The sequence below is a fragment of the Hippopotamus amphibius genome, chromosome 14 (genome assembly GCF_030028045.1).
Source record: "Hippopotamus amphibius kiboko isolate mHipAmp2 chromosome 14, mHipAmp2.hap2, whole genome shotgun sequence".
Lineage (NCBI taxonomy): Eukaryota > Metazoa > Chordata > Mammalia > Artiodactyla > Hippopotamidae > Hippopotamus > Hippopotamus amphibius.
In genome coordinates this window covers 79,350,965-79,369,803 of record NC_080199.1, presented here as the reverse complement: position 1 = coordinate 79,369,803, position 18,839 = coordinate 79,350,965, and the positions used below count along the sequence as shown (strand labels likewise).

General features: G+C 50.9%; 1 protein-coding gene across 2 annotated transcripts in view; it reads right to left on the bottom strand.

Moving 5' to 3' along the window:
• Positions 1-6,061: 6,061 nt before the first annotated feature.
• Positions 6,062-18,839, bottom strand: part of LATS2 (large tumor suppressor kinase 2) — a 50,061-nt gene continuing 37,283 nt past the window's right edge. For both annotated transcript variants that reach the window (XM_057707642.1, XM_057707643.1), the window contains 5 exons: positions 17,037-18,262; positions 15,618-16,200; positions 12,410-12,592; positions 11,068-11,174; positions 6,062-8,247 (listed from right to left, as the gene is read on the bottom strand). In XM_057707642.1, coding sequence (XP_057563625.1) covers positions 7,750-8,247; positions 11,068-11,174; positions 12,410-12,592; positions 15,618-16,200; positions 17,037-18,262 — 2,597 coding nt within the window. In that variant the 3' untranslated portion in view covers positions 6,062-7,749. The remainder of the gene's footprint in view (positions 8,248-11,067; positions 11,175-12,409; positions 12,593-15,617; positions 16,201-17,036; positions 18,263-18,839) is intronic.

The following is an 18,839-nucleotide window of genomic DNA, read 5'->3' as shown; positions in this document are numbered from 1 at the left end:
AAGGAAGTAAGACACGTTCACTTTAACAAAAATCACTACACATAAAAATACTCTGGCGTGGATCACAGATCAAATATAAACACTAAAGCTAAAAAGCTTCTAGAAGAAAACAGGAGAATTTCTTCACGATCTTGAGGAAGGAAAAGATTTCTTAAACAGAACAACCAAGGCACTAACAATAAGAAAAATAATACATTTGGCTTCATCAAAATTAAAACCTGCTCTTTTAAAGACACCATCAAGAAAATGGGATAAAATATTCTCAATATGTACTTCTGACAAAGGACATGTATACAAATTATATCCTTGTAAACCAGTATCTTGAGTTTTTCATCTTGGCATGATGTAATGACTTCCCGTTATGGAAGATGAGTAGCTCCTTTAAAACGCTCCTCCCCTGATACCCAGGCATGCCCTTCCCATTCCCCTGTCTTCCTAATACACATTGTCAGGCTTTTGGATGTTTGGTGAAGTCAATAATTAGCATATTACCACCACTATGCAAATGCTACCCTCAAATGAACCATACTATTCCTATAATTACCTTCACTTTTCCATACAACCTTCAGTTTTCCCTAGAATTAATAACTGGCTCGTGTTTTTCATTTGCTTAGTTTTTTATATCCTCAACCCAAATCCAATCCCAAACTGTTCTCCAATACCGAATCTCCTCTAAGGCAGGTGAAGGACCTCTTCCCGGCGAAGGCTGTCCAGACCCTCTGACTGTCCCGAGCGAGCTGCCTGCCCCCCACACCCGGGGCACAGCTGTCGGCTGCGGTCCCTTCAGCAGCTCCCACCGAGCCCTGCTCCTCCTCCCCTTTGCTGGATCCGTTTCTTGGACCCCAACGTCTGCCTCCAGCTTCCTGAGAAAGAGGATATGGGAAGAAAGTATTCTGAAATCTTGAATGTCTGAAATGTCTTTATTTTACCCTTACACTTGGTTAATAACTTGTCTGGGGATAGAATTTAAAGGTGAAAACAACTATTTCCATGACATTTGAAGGCTGCGTTCCATTATCCTCTAATGTCTAGAACTGGTGTTACCTTCAAAGCTCTTGATTCTCGCCACTTTGTATATGAATTCTTTTCTCTCCAAAGCTTGGAAAATTGTCTCTTTGTTCCAAACCTTTTGGAATATCAGATGATGTACATTTGTACAGGTCTGTTTTTACCCATTGTTCTGGGCATTTCGGCTCCTTTAAAAACATGCCATTTAGCTCCAGGTAATTTCCCTGAATTGCTGAATTGAGGATTTCCTCAACTCCATTAACATATTTTTCTGAAACTCCTACAGTTTGGATATAGACATGGACATATCTTATTTCCTTACATTTCCCTCATTTTCCATTTCTTCATCCTTTTGGCTCTTTTTTCCTGGGAGAGTTCCTTGACTTTACAGTCCAAACTTGCCACTGACTGTTTGATTTTTGCTATCATTGTTAATTTTTCAATTTCAAAGACCTCCCTCTTCTCTGAATGTTCTTTTACATATATTCTCTTCTTGTTTCAAGGTTGCAACATCCTCTCTTATCATCTTAAAAACATCAGTGACAGTTTCTTGAAGCTCTTCTTGCACGGTCTCATTTGGGTTCATTTTTCTCCACATCATCCGTGTCAGGTCCGCGTTACTCTTCAGAGGTTCCTATCAGAGGGCTGGCCGTGGAAATGCTGACAGGAAGCTCTGCACGAGCGGCGAAGTTGCCATGAAAGGTAATCTGGCCAGCCTGCTACTTGGAGAACCTTGGCATCAGTTTCCCCCAGGCTGTTCAGAGGCCCCAGAGGGGACCACCTGTCTCCTGCCCAGAGGATGACAGCCTTGTTGCCAGTATTCCGAGAGCTGAGTGGGAAAAGCGGTCTGAAGGATACAGCACGCACATTCACTTCATGGCTCTGTCCCAAACCGTGCCTTGTAACCATAGCAACCCTCTAGTTTACCATCCTCAGAGAGAACTTTCCCGTCTTTTTCCAGTTGGGGGAAGGGCAGCCACTTGTCTGGCTAGAGTTGGGGAGGTGATCTGGGTAACTTCTAAAACAGATTTTCAACTAATCCTCTTTATTTTAGTAAGAACGTTCAAGACAGACTGCATTCTGAGCCATAAAACAGTTTTATACATTCAAAAAACAGAAATCACAGCTCTCAGACCTCAGGAGAATTAAACCAGAAATCAATAACAGAAAGTAATCTGGGAAATGCCAGAATACTGGGAGATTAAGCAGCATGCTTCTAAATAACACATGGGTCAAAGAAGAAATCCCAGGAAAATGTTTAAAATATCTTAAACTAAAAGAAAATGAAAATACAACTTATCAACATTTGTGAAATGTGGCAAAAACAGTGATAAGAGGGCAATTTATAGTACTGAATGCATGTATTAGAAAAGAAGAGGTATATAAAATCAATAATCTAACATTTCACCTTAGGAAACTAGAAAAAGAAGAGCAATTAAATACAAAGTAAGCAGAAGAAAATAAATGATAAAGACTTGATAGAGCAGAAACCAAGGACACTGAAAATAGAAAATGAGAAGACAAAAATCAATTAAAGCAAAAGCCAGTTCATTGAAAAGATCAATAAAGTCAATAAGCTTCTAGCCAGACCAATTAACAAAAAAAGAGAGAAAATACAAATTGCTCATATCAGAACTGCAGGAGGGGATTATCACCAGCATATGAACATTAGAAGGGTAAATGTGACAACCTAGATGACACGGGCCAATTCCTTGAAAGACAACAGCTGCCGAAACTCACACAAGAAGAAAACGGATAATCTGGATAGGCCTCTATCTATTAAGGAAATTAAATCAATAACAAATAACCTTCCAAAACAGAAAGCACCAGGCCCACATGGGTTCACTGGTGAATTCTACCAAACGCTACAGAAGAATAATTACTCTGTGAGCCCAGCATTACCTTAACCCCCCAAACCAGATAAAGATGTTACAAGAAAGCTACAGGCCAATATCTCTCATGGACATAGATGCAAAATCCTCAACACGTTAGCAAATCAAATCCAATAATGTATAAAAAGAATTATACACCACAACCAAGTGCGATTTATCCCAGGTAAGGAAGGCTAGGTCAACATTCAAACAGACAAACACAGTCAAACTGATCTTTGACAAAGGAGAAAAGGCAAAGACTGTCTTTTCAACAAATGGTCCCAGAACACCTGGACATCCTCGTGCAAATTACTTTCACCAAAAATCATGGTCCTAAAGGTAAAACTCCTGCAGTATGACATAGGAGAAAACCTAGATGACCCTGGTTATGAGGATGGCTTTTTTTTTTGGGCTGCACCATGAGGCACATGGGATCTTAGTTTCCCGACCAGGGATTGAACCCGCACCCTCTGCACTGGAAACACAGAGCATTAAACCTCTGGACCACCAGGGAAGTCCCAACAATGACATTTTGGATACAACACCAAAGGCACAATCCAGGAAAGGAAGAACTGATTATCTGAGCTTCATTAAAATTTAAAACTTCTCTGTGAAAGACACTGTCAAGAGAATGAGATAAACCAGAGACTGGGAGAAAATATTTGCAAAGGACACATCTGATAAAGACTATTATTCAGAATAAACGAAGAGCTCTTAGCACTCAAGGACTGCCAGGGAATTCCCCAGCATAGTCTTAATAATATTTACATTGATAACTGATTTAACTAAAAGTTGTGATAGAACTAGAACTAGGAAACAGAGGCTGGAGGAAAGGCTATGAGAAAATTACCATATATGTCACTGATAGAAAATATTTAAAATAAGTAAATCAAGAAATATTGTTAAAAGCGTATTAGTGGGGGGCCTCCCTCGTGGCTCAGTGCTTAAGAATCTGCCTGCCAATGCAAGGGGACATGGGTTTGCTCCCTGGTCCGGGAAGATCCCACATGCTGTGGAGCATAAGCCCGTGTGCCACAACTACTGAGCCTCAGTGCCACAACAACTGAAGACCTCATGCCACAACTACCAAAGCCCACGCGCCTAGAGCCCGTGCTCCACAACAAGAAGCCACCACAAGGAGAAGCCCGTGAGCCACAGCAAAGAGTAGTGCCCACTAGCAGCAACTAGAGGAAGCCTGTGCGCAAAAATAAACAAATTAATTAATTAAAATAAATTAACTAAAAAGTCTGTTAGTGGGACTTCCCTGGGGTCCAATGGTCAAGGATCTGCCTTGCAATGCAGGGGATGCAGGATCGACCCCTGGTTCGGGAACTAAGATCCCACATCCGCGGGGCAACTAAGCCCAAGTGCCGCAATTACTGAGCTCGCGCATCTCAACTAGAGAGCCCACACGGCTTGGAGCCTGTGTGCCACAACGAAAGAGCAAACCCACACACCAAAACTAGAGAGAAGCCCGTGTGCGCCACAACAAAAGATCCCGCACACCTCGATGAAGATTCCGAGTGCTGCAACTAAGACTCAATGCTGCCAAAAATAATAAATAAATTTTTAAAAGCCTGTTAGTTATATAATGGAAATGCCAGAGAAAATAACATAGAAGACATGAGAGAGAAGCAGGAAATGGCAAGAGATGGACAGAGACTCTTTTTTTAAAAAGCAATTTTGGGACTCCTGCGGCAGTCCAGTGGTTAAGACTCCGTGCTTCCACTGCAGCAGGCGTGGGGAGGCAGGCTTCAGTACCCGGTCCTGTGCCTGTAAGCTACCATGATCCTTTTGAAGACACCAGTCACTGGCTTAAAAAAGATAGGAAGTTAGTGATTTTAGGAGGGTCCATGTGTTCGGAGCAGAAAGCAGGAAAGAAAGAGGCTGTGAGGCTGAGCGGAGGGTGGTGCTGGGCACTGTGGGTGGTCAGGGCAGCTGACCTGCTCCCCAGGAAGGGTGGCCTCTCCGCTGCCCAAGCATTAATGGCACAGGAGAAAGAGATGAAGGCCAACTGATCACACCAGTCCTCAAATTCTGCCAGATGTCAGCGCAAGGACTAATGCAGAGCCAGAGGACTCTCCTCAGACGTGGACCATTGACCATACGTGGCGATGAGCTTGCGAAACGTGGCTGGTGTGACTGAGGAGGTGAATTGTGAGCCTTCATCAGTAAAAACTGAAACGGAAACCGAAATCCACTTGCACCTCCAGGAGGATGGGGCAGACTTTTCCCGTGCCCCCCACCAAGTACACCTAAAACTCCTGGACACTGTACACAGAACAGAAGACCCTGAGAGGTGGGGAGGCGGCGGCAGAGTGGCTGGGTCTCCGGCTCCGAGGAGTGAAAGAGCGCTATGTTCTCCGGGTTTTCGTTTCGCCTCCATGTTCCAGGCGGGGAGTGGAAGCCAGCAACCTGGAAATGCCGAGGAGCTGAATTCCCACAACAGCCTGACCGCCCCACCCCCACCCCCGCCCGGAGGAGAGGGGCAGACAGGCAGCGAGTGCTCCGCTCCAGCAACTGGACCAGAAAGCTCTGCCCCCACGTGCCAGCAGAGCTCCCCAACGTCCCTGCTGGGGTCATGTCCCAGAACTCCGGGCAGGACCCTGGCATCTCCATGCCCCCTTGGCAGCCTAGGAGGAGAGCATGGGGCCCCCGCCCTGCTAGGACGGGGTGGGAGGCAGCCTGGAGCTGGGACTGCCGGGGGTGACCATGTGACGGCTCCTTTCAAATGAGCAACCCAGAGTAAAACAAACTGTGATATTTTCTGGATTTCTTAGTACCTTTGACCATTCTGAAGCCAAGGTGGGGCGTTACCCTTGTCCTGTCAGTGTAACCGTCTCAAGCGGGGGAGTCAACGCCCACTGATGATCTGTCTGACACCCCACTTAACCCACTCGACAACCTAAAGCCATGTACTCGTCACAACCTCTGGGAAGACAAGCCGGTCACAGAACCACAACCGACCGGGAACCTGTGCTGTAACCTGCAACCCGATCTCCTCCAAACTGCAGACCCCTCCTGAGACAGAACCAGGTGTGGGGGGCTCCGCGCCCTCCCCGCCACAATGGCAGCCCCAGTGGCACGTGACTCACAGGAAAGCATGCGGGAGTCACAACGCACGATACAAGCAAGAACTTACAAACGCCAATGAAGCTTGACACCAAGGGATTTGGATTCAAAATTTTAATAATAAATTGTGCCAGCAGAAGCTTCTCAAAGGCAATGATATATCAATAAATAATAGTTAAACTGAGTTCCTGAGAAAGAACCTACCACATGACATCTGTCAGAGCGTAAATAACAACACGGCGTTACTGCAAAACTAGAGAAACACTGACAGTCACGACACAGCACAGCAGACCCAGAACCTGCCACTCACACACATGTAAACCAGTACACAGGAATCTTCTTCTTCAGTTTAGACATCGATAGACGTGCGAGTGTTGTTGTCTAGAGATACACTAAATAACGGATACCTTATGCTAAAAATCTCAAGGAAAAATATGTGGAATAACAATGAAAAATACGATGCATCAGGTTTTTAAAAAGCAAAAAAAGAATTTAATTTTTTATTCAAATATAAATCACTTTAAATAGGAATCACACTAATTTGAAATAAGAATATTTTGTGTGTTTATCTATGTAGTTATATATACATCTACGCTCCTAAGAAAATATGTATGGCTTAATTATCTTTTTTTTTTTCCCCAGCGTCACTTTGAATGGTCCTTGCTGTTTCATGAAGATTAGAAAAATGTGCTTCTAAACCAAGTTAAGATAGATCCTTCAAAGCACACCAGAAACACTGTGACAGAACCTCAAGATCACTGCCCCTCTGCGGGGCATCTGCCGGGTGGGGCTCTGGCTCCCCGTGGCGGCTGTGCCACCAGGACAGTCTCCTGACTGGTGAAGCAGACAGAGGTCCACGACTAACTAACATTGTTTTGGCAGAGCTACATGAATCCCTTTTGATGTACACAAGTTTAGTGTAGGACAAATATCTTTGCCCTCCAAAGAGTCCAATCACACCCATGACACACACAGTCGCATCACCTCTCAGGTACATGTGCATTTCCTCAACGAGAGAGGGGGGCGTAGTCACGACGAGGAAGTCACCACACGACACGGCATCAGCACACTGTCCAGAACAACTCACTCAAAACGTATTCACAGAACCCGCTGTGAACGGCAAGACACGGTCACGTTATAATAGAAAAACCCTGTTCACGCAGTGCTCTGTGCACACCTAACATCTGAAGTCACACCTGCGTGATCACCTGCTCACACTTCCTAGTATACTATAATATGCAAAAAGCAAACAGAACAAAACAACAAAAGCAGCTTTTAACATATATCACGATTTTGAAATGTGGGAAAAATATAAAACAAAAACCATTGTGTGAATAAAATGGTATCAGTAACAGAACAGTGTTGTCTTTTTTTTTCTTTTTTCTTTTTTACATTATTGCACAGAGATTTCTTATCACATGGTCTTCAATTTTTATGTCTTTCCCTAAATGTGAATAAGTGCTGTGGATAAAATACAAACGTAGAAAATAACAGCAGCATGATCTGTCAAAATTAATCCCTATAATTTAGTAAGAAAAATGGCTATAAACAAAATAAGTGCTCTTTCTAAACTGTACTAATTTTAAAAAATATTGTTTTAATGCAGTGAAGGTTCTCAAAAGCCAATTCCAGGCCATGCTGATCCCCGCACCGCCATCAACCAGAATCTGGAGATGAAGATGTCAGAGGCGATTCCTCTTTTCAGAAGCTTTTCTGCTTTGGTTTTGAGTGCAGACCAGACTTTCAAGGGGCAATCGGCCGACTGACTTGAGGGGCTGACCTCCCCATCCCCCAGGGTCTACACGTACACGGGCTGGCAGCCTCCGGCCTGCGCCCCTGGAGCCGGGCCCCCAGCAGCTGGCTGTTCGGCCTCAGCCCCGGCCTCGGTCGCCGCAGGCTTGGGGCACCGGAACGGGTAGCCGTTGTCGTCGAAGAACCTCCGGAAGGTGAACTCGTAGAAGGCGTGCTCAGGGTGCCGGCTGCCCGGAGGGCCCAGGGCATCCCAGGCCTTGGAGCTGTCCTCGCTGCCATCCTGCCAGGGGCCCTCCTCGTCCACTGGGTCGAAGTTGGACGTGTCCATAGGGTGGCTGATTGTGGGCACATAGGGGGCCGGCTGCCTCCGGATGTCACTGGAGAAGTCGATGGCTCCCAGAAACGGGTGAGCCTTCAGGTCGTCGGCCCCGCTGCGGCCCAGCCGGTGCTCGGCTGCACAGCACAGCTTGGCGATGAGGTCCCGGGCCTCGGGGCTCAGCTCCACCTGCGCAGGGATGTGCAGTGTGCTCTCCCAGTTAATCACCTGCAAGGACAACACATCTGGTGTTCCTTCCTCCTCACCCGCGAGGCCAACGAGGGCCGTCCCGGGACAGAGTGTTAAAGAACGTGATCGCTTCTCAATATTGCTAACCCTAAGGGAAATGCTAATCAAACCCACAACGCAGTACTACCTCACAGCAGTCCGCATGGCCATCATCAAAATGCCTACAAATGATAAATGCTGAAGAGGCTGTGGAGAAAAGGGAACCCTCCTATACTGCTGGTGGGAATGTAAACTGGTGCAGCCACTATGGAGAACAGTACGGAGGTTCCTTAAAAACTAAAAATAGAGCTACCACATGACCCAGCAATCCCACTCCTGGGTGTATACCCAGACAAAACTCTAATTCAAAGAGATACCTGCACCTCTATGTTCATAGCAGCACTATTTACAATAGCCAAGACATGGAAGCAAAATGTCCATCAAAAGATGAATAGATAAAGACATGGTACATATATACGATGGAATCCTACTTAATCATACAAAGAAAAAACCAAAATAATGCCATTTGCAGCAACATGGATGGACCCAGAAATTATCATACTAAGTGAAGCTGGACAGAGAAAGACAAATACCATACGATATAGCTTGTACGTGGAATCTAAAATATGATACAAATGAACTTATTTACAAAACAAGAACAGATTCACAGACATCGAAAACAAAATTATGGTCACCAAAGCGGAGGGACGAGAGGAGGGACAAATTAGGAGTTTGGGATTAGCAGATACACACTACTATCCAATATATATAAAATAGATAACAAAGACTGACTGGATAGCACAGGGAATTATAGTCAATATCTCGTAATGACCTATAATAGAAAAGAGTCTGAAAACAATATATAATCTGAATCACTTTGCTATACACCTGAAACTAACACAATATTGTAAATCAACTATACTTCAAGAAAAATAACTTTTTTTTTTTAATTTAAAAAGATTTTGATAATCTCACGATGGGAGAACACAACAGATGTAGGAAGATCTGAGCAGCTACAAATGGTCAGTGTAGTTTCAGGAGGAGCCCACAGCCTAATGCACAGGGTGAGAAAAGCCTCCCCCACAAAAGCTCAACCACACACAGCAGCCATCCAGACGCTCAGGAAATACATTTGTCACAGAGACGTCTCTACCGTGAGGAGGACGCCTAAGGGACTTCTTGTTTAGGCCTGGAGCCAGGATGAAGCAAGGCCAACATAACTGGGAGTGGCAAGGAGGCAGGGGGTGTGAGGGCTAGTTGGAACCTGAGTCACTGTTACAGCAGAGCTAATACTATACAACTCAGAAGAAAACATAAAGGCAAATTTTCATAACGCTGGATTTGGCAATGACTCCTCGGATATGATACCAAAAGCAGAGGCAATACACGAAAAAAATACATAAAAGGGACTTCATCAAAATTTAAAACTTTTGTGCATCAAAGGACACTATCGACAGAGTGAAAAGACAAACCATGGAATGGGAGAACGTATTTGCGAAGCATACATCTGATAAAGAATATTCAGAATACATGAAAAACTACAACAACAACAAAAACCCAAGCAATCTAATTTTAAAACGGCAAAGAATTTGAATAGATATTTCTCCAAAGGAGATCTACAAATGACCACCACACATATCTACACATGACCCCTGAACATTAGAGGAATGTAAATCAAAATTACAAGATACTCCCTCACACCCCGTAGCATAGCTACTATTAAAAAGAAAACACAAAAAAGCGACATTAAGGGCTGGCCAGGATGGGGAGAGACAGGAGCCTCTGCACAGTGTTGGGGGGACTGTCACGTGGCGCGGCCACTATGGAAGCAGTAGGGACGTTCCTCAAAAAGCTGCAACACAGAAGGACGGTGCGACCCAGCCAGTCCGCTCCTGGGTGCACACACAAAGGACCTGGACACGGGGATACACACGGGGGCTCGCAGCAGCGCCCCTCACGAGAGCAGAGGCGTGGAAACAAGCCCCGTGTCCCCTGCGCGGGGACGGACAGACACGACGGACCGTCCTCCGAGGTCACACAGCGGCCCAGGGGGCCGCCCCAGAGAGAAGCAGAGCGACGCAGGCGCCAGCGCGGAGAGACGTCAGCCAGGCGCCGAGGGACACGCACTGCGCCGCCCCACTCCCACGGCGTCCCTACCTCAGGCGCCGCAACGGGGAGAGCGCCGACAGAAGCGGGGTCCCGGGGGCGCGGCAGGGAGCAGCGGGAGCGCCCCGCGGGGGAAGCCGTCCGGGGCGGGCGGCGCCGGCCAGCGCGCCCCACGGCGGGGGCGCCCGCACGGCGCTGAAAGCGCGGAAGCCCGTCACAGCGCAAAACGCCGCGTCACCATCGCACAGGCCAACCAGCCACTCGTTCAGGGACTCGGGAGGCAGGCAGCCGAGGCCCCGTCTCGCCGTGTCTGGGGAGAAGCCACGCCGGCCGCGGGGCTCCCAGCCGGGGGAGCGCACGCACCGGGGGCTCCCGCGCGCGCCGGCGGCCCGGCCCCGTCAGGGAGCACGCGAGCCTGCCCCGAGACGCGCCGCGGAGCCACCCTGCGCGGCGGGGGGACGGGCCGTCGCCCTCGGCCTCCTCGCCATCAACTTCCTGCCCGAGACCAGCATCGGCCGCGCGCACAGGCAGCGACCCCACGGCCGCGACTCGCCCACGGCCGCGCGCCCCAGCCCGGCCCCGCCCCCGCGCCGCCCGCCCCGGGGAAAGGCCGGGCCCCAGGGGGCACCCCCGGCAGCGCCCCCGCCCGGCGCGGCGCGGAAGCGCAACGCGGGCGCACGCGCCTGGCTCCGCCCGGGGCCGCGCGCCCGTTACCTTCAGCTGCGTCTCCGTGGGAGTCGGCGCCAGAAAGGGGGGCTGCCCCACCAGCATCTCGAAGAGAATCACGCCGACGCTCCACCAGTCGCAGAGCTGCGTGTACCCTGCAAGACAGCGACGCTCAGCTCCTGCCGGCCCCCGTCCGCGGGACGCCGCCGCCAGGACGCCCGGTCAGGACGCCCCGGTCAGGATGCCGCCCCTCGCGCCACCGGGCTCAGAGCGGACGCTGCGGCGGAAGGAGCGTGGCCGCGCGCACGCGCGTGTTCTCATGTCCCACCATTGCTCTGTGAGACACACAGGATGCGCTTGGAATAAAAGACGTTTTGGTTTTAAAAGATCGCTGTTACGACAACAACGCTAACCTGAATGTTAAGTTCCTGAAGAACAGGACGAGACGCACGTTAAAACCTAGAAAGTAAAGAGCAGAGGCTCCGTGGCGGAAGGTCAGGGGAGGCCGCTGGTGAGGCCCGGGGGCGGGCTCCCGGGGGCTCTGGGAGAGGAGGGGAGGGGGCGCTGGGGGCGACGAGGGCGCCAGGCTGACCTCTGTGTCCCCCGCCCGGGTCCTGCCGCCCCCGAGGTCCCGCCGAGCACGGCCTCCGGGGTGGGCGGGGGGCACAGGCACAGCGAGGGGAACACCCCCAGCGACTCCCGAGGCGCCGCTGCTCCAGGGAGCCCGTGCGTGCGGGGCCGGGGACCTGCCCGCTCACAGCGCCCACAGGGCGCCCAGCCCGCCGGCGCCAGCGACTGGAGACGACGCGTGAGGACAGACAGGCCACCGCGCTCTGGGTTTACTACACGGAATCAGGTGGGCAGACCAGCCGCTGCGGCCCCGCCACTGACCGTCAGAGATGCCTCTTGTGCTCGGCCAGCAGCCCGCTGGACGGGTCCGAGCACCGCTGTCCCCAAATCTCACCTTGAAGGCGCTGCTGGACCCGCGGGGGAGAACCGGAGGAAGCAGTGTTTGTATCCTCACGCCAGCTGACCACTGAAGGTGGTTCCACCCGGCTAGCACCCCCTTGCACCGCTCTCCCCCAGTCCTGTCTACCACAGGACTCTGTCAACACCAGTTCTGGAGAGACTCCTCTGGGCTCCGGGGAGGGAGCCCACCACGCGCCCAGCCTATCACTTCCAGCCTAAGGAGGGGTAAGTGGAGGTGGCCCAGAAGCAGAGGCAGCTCCCAAAAAGAGGGACACACACTGGGGGTTGGTTTGCGAAGGGAAGAATCCAGCTCTCGAGCTCCCATGAGCACAGACACAGTGGGGACACGTGGAGTGTCTGAAAGCTGGGGCTGGGGACTCCCAGAGGTCACCCAGCTTGGGCGCAGGGCTGAAGCACACACCTTTGCGGAGGAGCACTTCCGGGGCGATGTAATTTGGGGTCCCGACCAGGGAGTGAGCCAGACAGCGCTGATGCTGCCGCCGCGCCCTCTGCTCCAGGGTCTTGAGCCGGTCCCCACAGCGGCAGGTCGACGCGTCGTCCCAGAGGTCGCTGGGCTCCATGCTGTCCTGCCTGGCGTGAGTCCCTTTCACCCAGGAAGCAGGGCGGGGAAGGAACAGAATGGAAAACAAAGTTAACTTTTACTCTTCAGCAATGCAAGAAACCCATGGCTTCGAAAGGAAATGTAATCGAATCCAGCTCCTGACACAGTGAAGGAAAGAGTCCTCCTTCCAGCTCGCAGGGTAGTGGTGGTCCTGGGTCTCAGACCAAGCCGTGAGGTCCACACGCTCACGGGTGAGGCAGCTGCAGAGGCGGTGCCCTGTGCTGGGGGCCCTGTGCTGGGTGGCAGCGTGGGGCTGATGAGAAGGGCTCAGGGACTGTGGGATGGTGGTCTCAGTGCCTCGCAGGCCCATCTCAAAGGCTACCACCACCTGTCTGACAGACATGTTTTAAGACAGGGATGGAAAAGCACGAGAGGATTTAGAAAATGTGAACACACATAACTTCGATGCCAAAAAATGGGAATGAATAAAATGATTTAGAATTAGAACTGAGTTAAAAAATAGAAGCCTGACCTATACAGTATTAAAGTTACTATTATAAGAATTTGAGCCATACGGTGAAAAACTGCAAGCATTCCCTCTAAGATCAGGAACAAGTCAAGGATGTCCACTCTCGCCTCTACTATTCAACATAGTTTTGGAAGTCCTTGCCACAGCAGTCAGAGAAGAAAAAGAAATAAAAGGAATCCAAATTGGAAAAGAAGTAGTAAAATTGTCACTCTTTGCAGATGACATGATATTATACATAGAAAACCTTAAAGACTCTACCAGAAAACTGCTAGCACTAACTGACAAATTTAGTAAAGCAGCAAGATACAAAATTAACACACAGAAATCTCTTGCATTTTTATACACTAACAATGAAAGATCAGAAAGAGAAATTAAGGAAACAATCCCATTCACCATTGCAACAAAAAGAAGAAAATACCTAGGAATAATCCTAACCAAGGAGATAAAAGACCTATACTCAGAAAACTATAAGACACTAATGAAAGAAATCAAAGATGACACAAACAGATGGAGGGACATACCATGTTCTTGGATTGGAAGAAACAACATTGTGAAAATGACTATATTACCGAGAGCTATTTACATATTCAATGCAATCCCGATCAAATTACCAAAGGCATTTTTCACAGAACTAGAACAAGAAATTTTACGATTTGTATGGAAACGCAAAAGACCCCGAATAGCCAAAGCAATCGAGAGAAGGAAAGACGAAGTTGGTGGAATCAGGCTTCCTGATTTCAGGCTATACTACAAGGCTACAGTGATCAAGACAGTGTGGTACTGGCACAAAAACAGAAATATAGATCAATGGAACAGGACAGAAAGCCCAGAGATAAACTATGGTCAACTAGTCTATGACAAAGGAGGCAAGGATATACAATGGAGAAAAGTCAGCCTCTTCAAAAAGTGGTGCTGGGAAAACTGCACAGCTACATAGAAAAGAATGAAATTAGAACACTTCCTAACACAACACACAAAAATAAACTCAAAATGCATTAAAGACCTAAATGTAAGGCCAGACATTATAAAACTCCTAGAGGAAAACAAAGGAAGAACACTCTTCGACATAAATCACAGCAAGGTCTTTTTTGATCCACCCCCTAGAATGATGGAAATAAAAACAAAAATAAATAAGTGGGACCTAATGAAACTTCAAAGCTTTTGCACAGCAAAGGAAACTATAAGCAAGAAGAAAAGACAACCCTCAGGATGGGAGAAAATATTTGCAAACGAATCAACAAAGGATTAATCTCCAAAATATGTAAACAGTTCATCCAGCTCAATATCAAAAAAACAAACAACCCAATCAAAAAATGGGCAGAAGACCTAAATAGGCATTTCTCAAAAGAAGACATATGGATGGCCAAGAGGCACATGAAAAGCTGCTCGGCATCACTAATTATTAGAGAAATGCAAATCAAAACAACAATGAGGTATCACCTCACACCAGTGAGAATGGGCATCATCAGAAAATCTACAAACAGGAAGTGCTGGAGAGGGTGTGAAGAAAAGAGAACCCTCCTGCACTGTTGGTGGGAGTGTAAACTGATACTGCCACTATGGAGAACAGTATGGAGGTTCCCTGCAAAACTAAAAACAGAACTACCATATGACCCAGCATTCCTACTGCTGGGCATATACCCAGAGAACACCATAATTCAAAAAGACATGCACTCCAATGTTCATTGCAGCACTATTTACAATAGCCAGGACATGGAAGCAACCTAAATGTCCATCAACAGAGGAATGTGGTATAAAGAAGATGTGGTATACATATACAATGGAACATTACTCAGCTGTAAAAAGCAATGAAACTGGGACATTTTTAGAGACATGGATGGACCTAGAGACTGTCATACAGAGTGAAGTGAGTCAGAAAGAGAAAAACAAGTATTGTATGTTAACACATATATGTGGACTACAGAAAAATGGCACAAATCAACCGATGTGCAACGCAGAAATAGAGACCCAGATGTAGAGAACAAACATATGGACACCAAGTGGGCAAAGTGGGGAGGGTTGGGGGGGGAAAGAATTGGGAGATTGGGATACCAAATTGTACCCTCTAAATATATGCAGTTTACTGTAAAAAATGAAAAATTAAAAAAAAGCTAATAAAAAAAAAAGAATTTGAGCCATAAATAAGATAATGACCAGCTGTTTCTGACGTTTCCACGCAGCAGGACTACGGGAGGTAGAGTTAAGCTGGACCCACAGCTGGGTCTGCACCTGCAGGCAGAGTCAGGGTGGCTGTGAGAGAGGGCTCCTTGGGAAGCTTGTTTTCATAGGTCAGAGAGATGGCGCCTCGGCAAGGCCCCATGAGACCCTGCGGCCTACTGTCCTAAACACATATTAGTAAAACTTGAAGCCACTAATTTAAAAAACAAGACAAAAAAAGCCTTACGTGTCATACTACTTCTTCAGGGAGAAAAGGATGTCACACCAAATTATAAAATCACAGAGGGACAGATGCAACCCAGGAGGGGAAGAAAAGGCCCGAGGCAGCGCCGCTGTGTCCAGCCTGGCCTGAGATGGTACCTTTCTGGTAGTATTTGGAGTTGTGCGTCCACCTGAACCCAGTGCAGAGGCCGAAGTCTGTGAGCTTGATGTGGCCGTCAAGATCGATGAGGATGTTGTCCGGCTTGATGTCGCGGTGGATGAAGCCCATCTTGTGGACGCTCTCAATGGCCAGCGTCAGCTCCGCGATGTAGAAGCGGGCCAGGTGCTCGGGGAACACCTCCATGCGGATGAGCAGGCTCATCATGTCGCCCCCTGGGATGTAGTCCATCACGAAGTACAGGCTGTCCTTGTCCTGGAAGGAGTAGTAGAGCTTGACCACCCACTCATTGTCCGCCTCCGCCAGGATGTCCCTCTCGGCCTTGACGTGGGCCACCTGGTTGCGGTTCAGGACGTCCTTCTTCCTCAGGGTCTTCATGGCATACAGAGCGTGCGTGTCCACCTTGCAGGCCAGGCACACCTCCCCAAAGGCTCCGACGCCCAGGGTCTTCACCTTCACAAACATGGACTTGTCCATCTTGGCCCTCTTAAGCCTGTTGTAATTGGACTCCTTCTGGTAGAGGATCTTCCTCATCTGCTCCTGCTCAGCCTCACAGAGCCCAGCCTGTGCAGCAGGAAACAAGGGAGGGTCACGTGGAGGAGCCCTGGGGAGGGCACGGTGGGGTGGGGGGGAAGAGGCCCAGAATGGAAAGGACCCCACTCAATCCGCGGAAACCACCAGAATCGGGCCAGACACCACAAGCAAGAAACTGTGTTCTTTACATCCACACAAAGTCACAGATCTGGAATCGAAAGGGAAGACTTAACAATAGGGACCTCTTCCCCGGGTGACTTTAGGCTCTAAAAACTAAAGGAAACTTGTATTAGTAAAAATCTGTGGGAAAGGGGACCACGAAATTTCTGGAACTCTAAGACCAATGTAATAATTTAATAACAGTTCAGGGGAAAATGGGAAAACAAAAAGAAAAAAGTCAATGAAAATGGGACAGCAGGAAAGGCACAAATCTTATTTTTAGAATTTGAAGTTACCGTAGCATTTTAATCTAAACAATTTCATTAATAATTACGTTCTCTCCCAATTTAGTGTCAACTATGGTATATTTCAAACATTATTTACTAACTACTGACTTTATTAAGGAATAGATAAATCACTACTACATGTACTTTTCTTTATAAATCCCACAATTTCAATGTATAGAACTTCAAAGTTTGTTTCTACACTTTCAAAATGTTTCCTTACTAGTTAGAAAATCCTGAGGGACCTGTTCACGGGTAAGGACACACCATGAAAACCAATATGTTTATCACATCACACACAGCCCTCCCCACCAGGAGTCAGGGAGAGGGGACGCGATGGCGGGACTGCTCCAGGTGGGGCCCCCGCCACCCCCTCCCCGGGGAGCCCGCCGGCCTGCGCCGCCCCCCCCCCCCCCCACGCACCTTGGCCATCTCCTGCTCCAGCTGCAGTCTGCGCGCCACCTTCTGCTGGTAGGTCTTCAGCACGTTCTCCACGTGCTGCTCCATGAAGAACTTGAAGGCGGACGGCGAGTAGCTCTTGATGCGCGACTCGCGCTTCTCCTCGTCGCGGCTGCCCCTGCGCACGGGCACCGGCGACGTCTGGATCTGCTTGCGGTCCTTGCCCGCCTTCTCCGCTTTGCCCCGCGGGCTCCGGGGGCTGCCGTCGGGGGGCTCGGCGGCGCGGCCGCCCCGCAGGCCCTGCTGCAGCCCGGCGCACAGCCCGTCCACGTGGTACTCGGCGCGGCCCTGCGCGCGCAGCAGGTGCCGGGGGTAGGGCGGCGGCCGGCCCGGGCCCGGGGCGGCGGCGGGCTCGTCCTGCGGCTCCAGGCCCTCGAGCGCGGGGCCCGGCGGCGGCGGCGGCGGCACCCAGGCGGGGTGCGAGGGCCCCACGGCCGTCTGGGGCTCGGGCCGCGGCACGCGCACGCTCTTCACGGCGCGCAGCACGTGCGCCGCGGTCACGGCCGTGACGGCGCTGGGCGGGGGCGCCTGCGGGCCGCGGAAGGAGCCGGTGCGGCCGGGGCCCGGCTTCGGCAGCGAGTCCCGCCGGGCCAGGCCGGCGCTCGGCCACTGCGGCGCGGGGGGCGCGCCCGCCTCGAAGCGCTCGGCGCCCGGCGTCCGCGGGGGGGCGGCCAGGCCGGGCGGGGGGCTGTCGCCCGCGAACACGGCGCCCCGGGGGCCCCCCGCGTGGGGCGGCTTGGCGTGCGCGTGGGGCGCGTAGGCGGCGCCGGCGCCCGGGGGCGGCAAGGCCAGGCCGGGCGGCGCCTTGGCGGCCAGGGCCGCGTAGGCGCCGGCCTCGGGCGCGGCCTTGCTCTGGAAGGAGGGGCTGCGCTGGACGCCGTAGCCCAGCGGCTCCGCGGGGCCCAGCAGGGGGGCCCTGTAGTGCGCGCCCTGCAGCGGGGGCGCCGGGCCCCCCGGGCCGCTCATCCCGGCGGCCTCCCCGGCGGCGGCGGCGTAGCCCTTGGGCGGGTGCGGACGGCAGTGCGGCCCGACGCCGGCGAAGAGGAAGTCCGGGTACTGGCGGGGCGCCTCCTCCAGGCCGGCGGGGCCCTCGAAGGCCGGCCCGCTCGCCTGGGGGTAGGGCGGGAAGGGCTCACCGGCGCCTTCGAAGCTCGGCCTCCGCGGCACAGAGGCTGGCGCCAGGCCCTTTCCTGCGGAGGAGAGAGCGGGAGGCTGAAGGCCGGGAAGGCGCCGCCCACCAAGGCTCTGCCCCGCCCCCGGCAGAGCCCAGACCCCAGCACAGGTGTGCCTCCAGCAGAAGCCACAGCCCATGGACGGCTTCGTTCCCGGGCTAAGGCGATGCGGCAGCAAGACCACCACAAAGGCAGGTGTGCGACCATCGCAGAGCAGGGCGCTGCCTTGCGAGGGGCTGTGCTCCAGCACACACCCCTGGACCCTGAGAGTCTGGACAGGGGTGGCCAGCGAGGCACTGTTTAAGGAAATTCCTCAATCAAGGAGAAAACAGAAACCTGTGTCCTCTTTATAAGGAAGGTGCAGCGCACAAAGCCTGCGCACCTTCCACACTCAGCAGATGAACTGGGCTTATCCAAGGTCTCCCACAAAACAGGGAAAACGCCTTCTGTTCAATATCCTGAATCCCTTATCACACCCAGGGACCTCGGGTCCCAAAAATGGCCCCGTCTGCTCTGCCCACAAAGAGAGACTCAGTGACAGCCAGCAGGGCAGGGCCTCTAGTGCTGGGGCCTCTGGGCCTGCCCAGGGGGCATT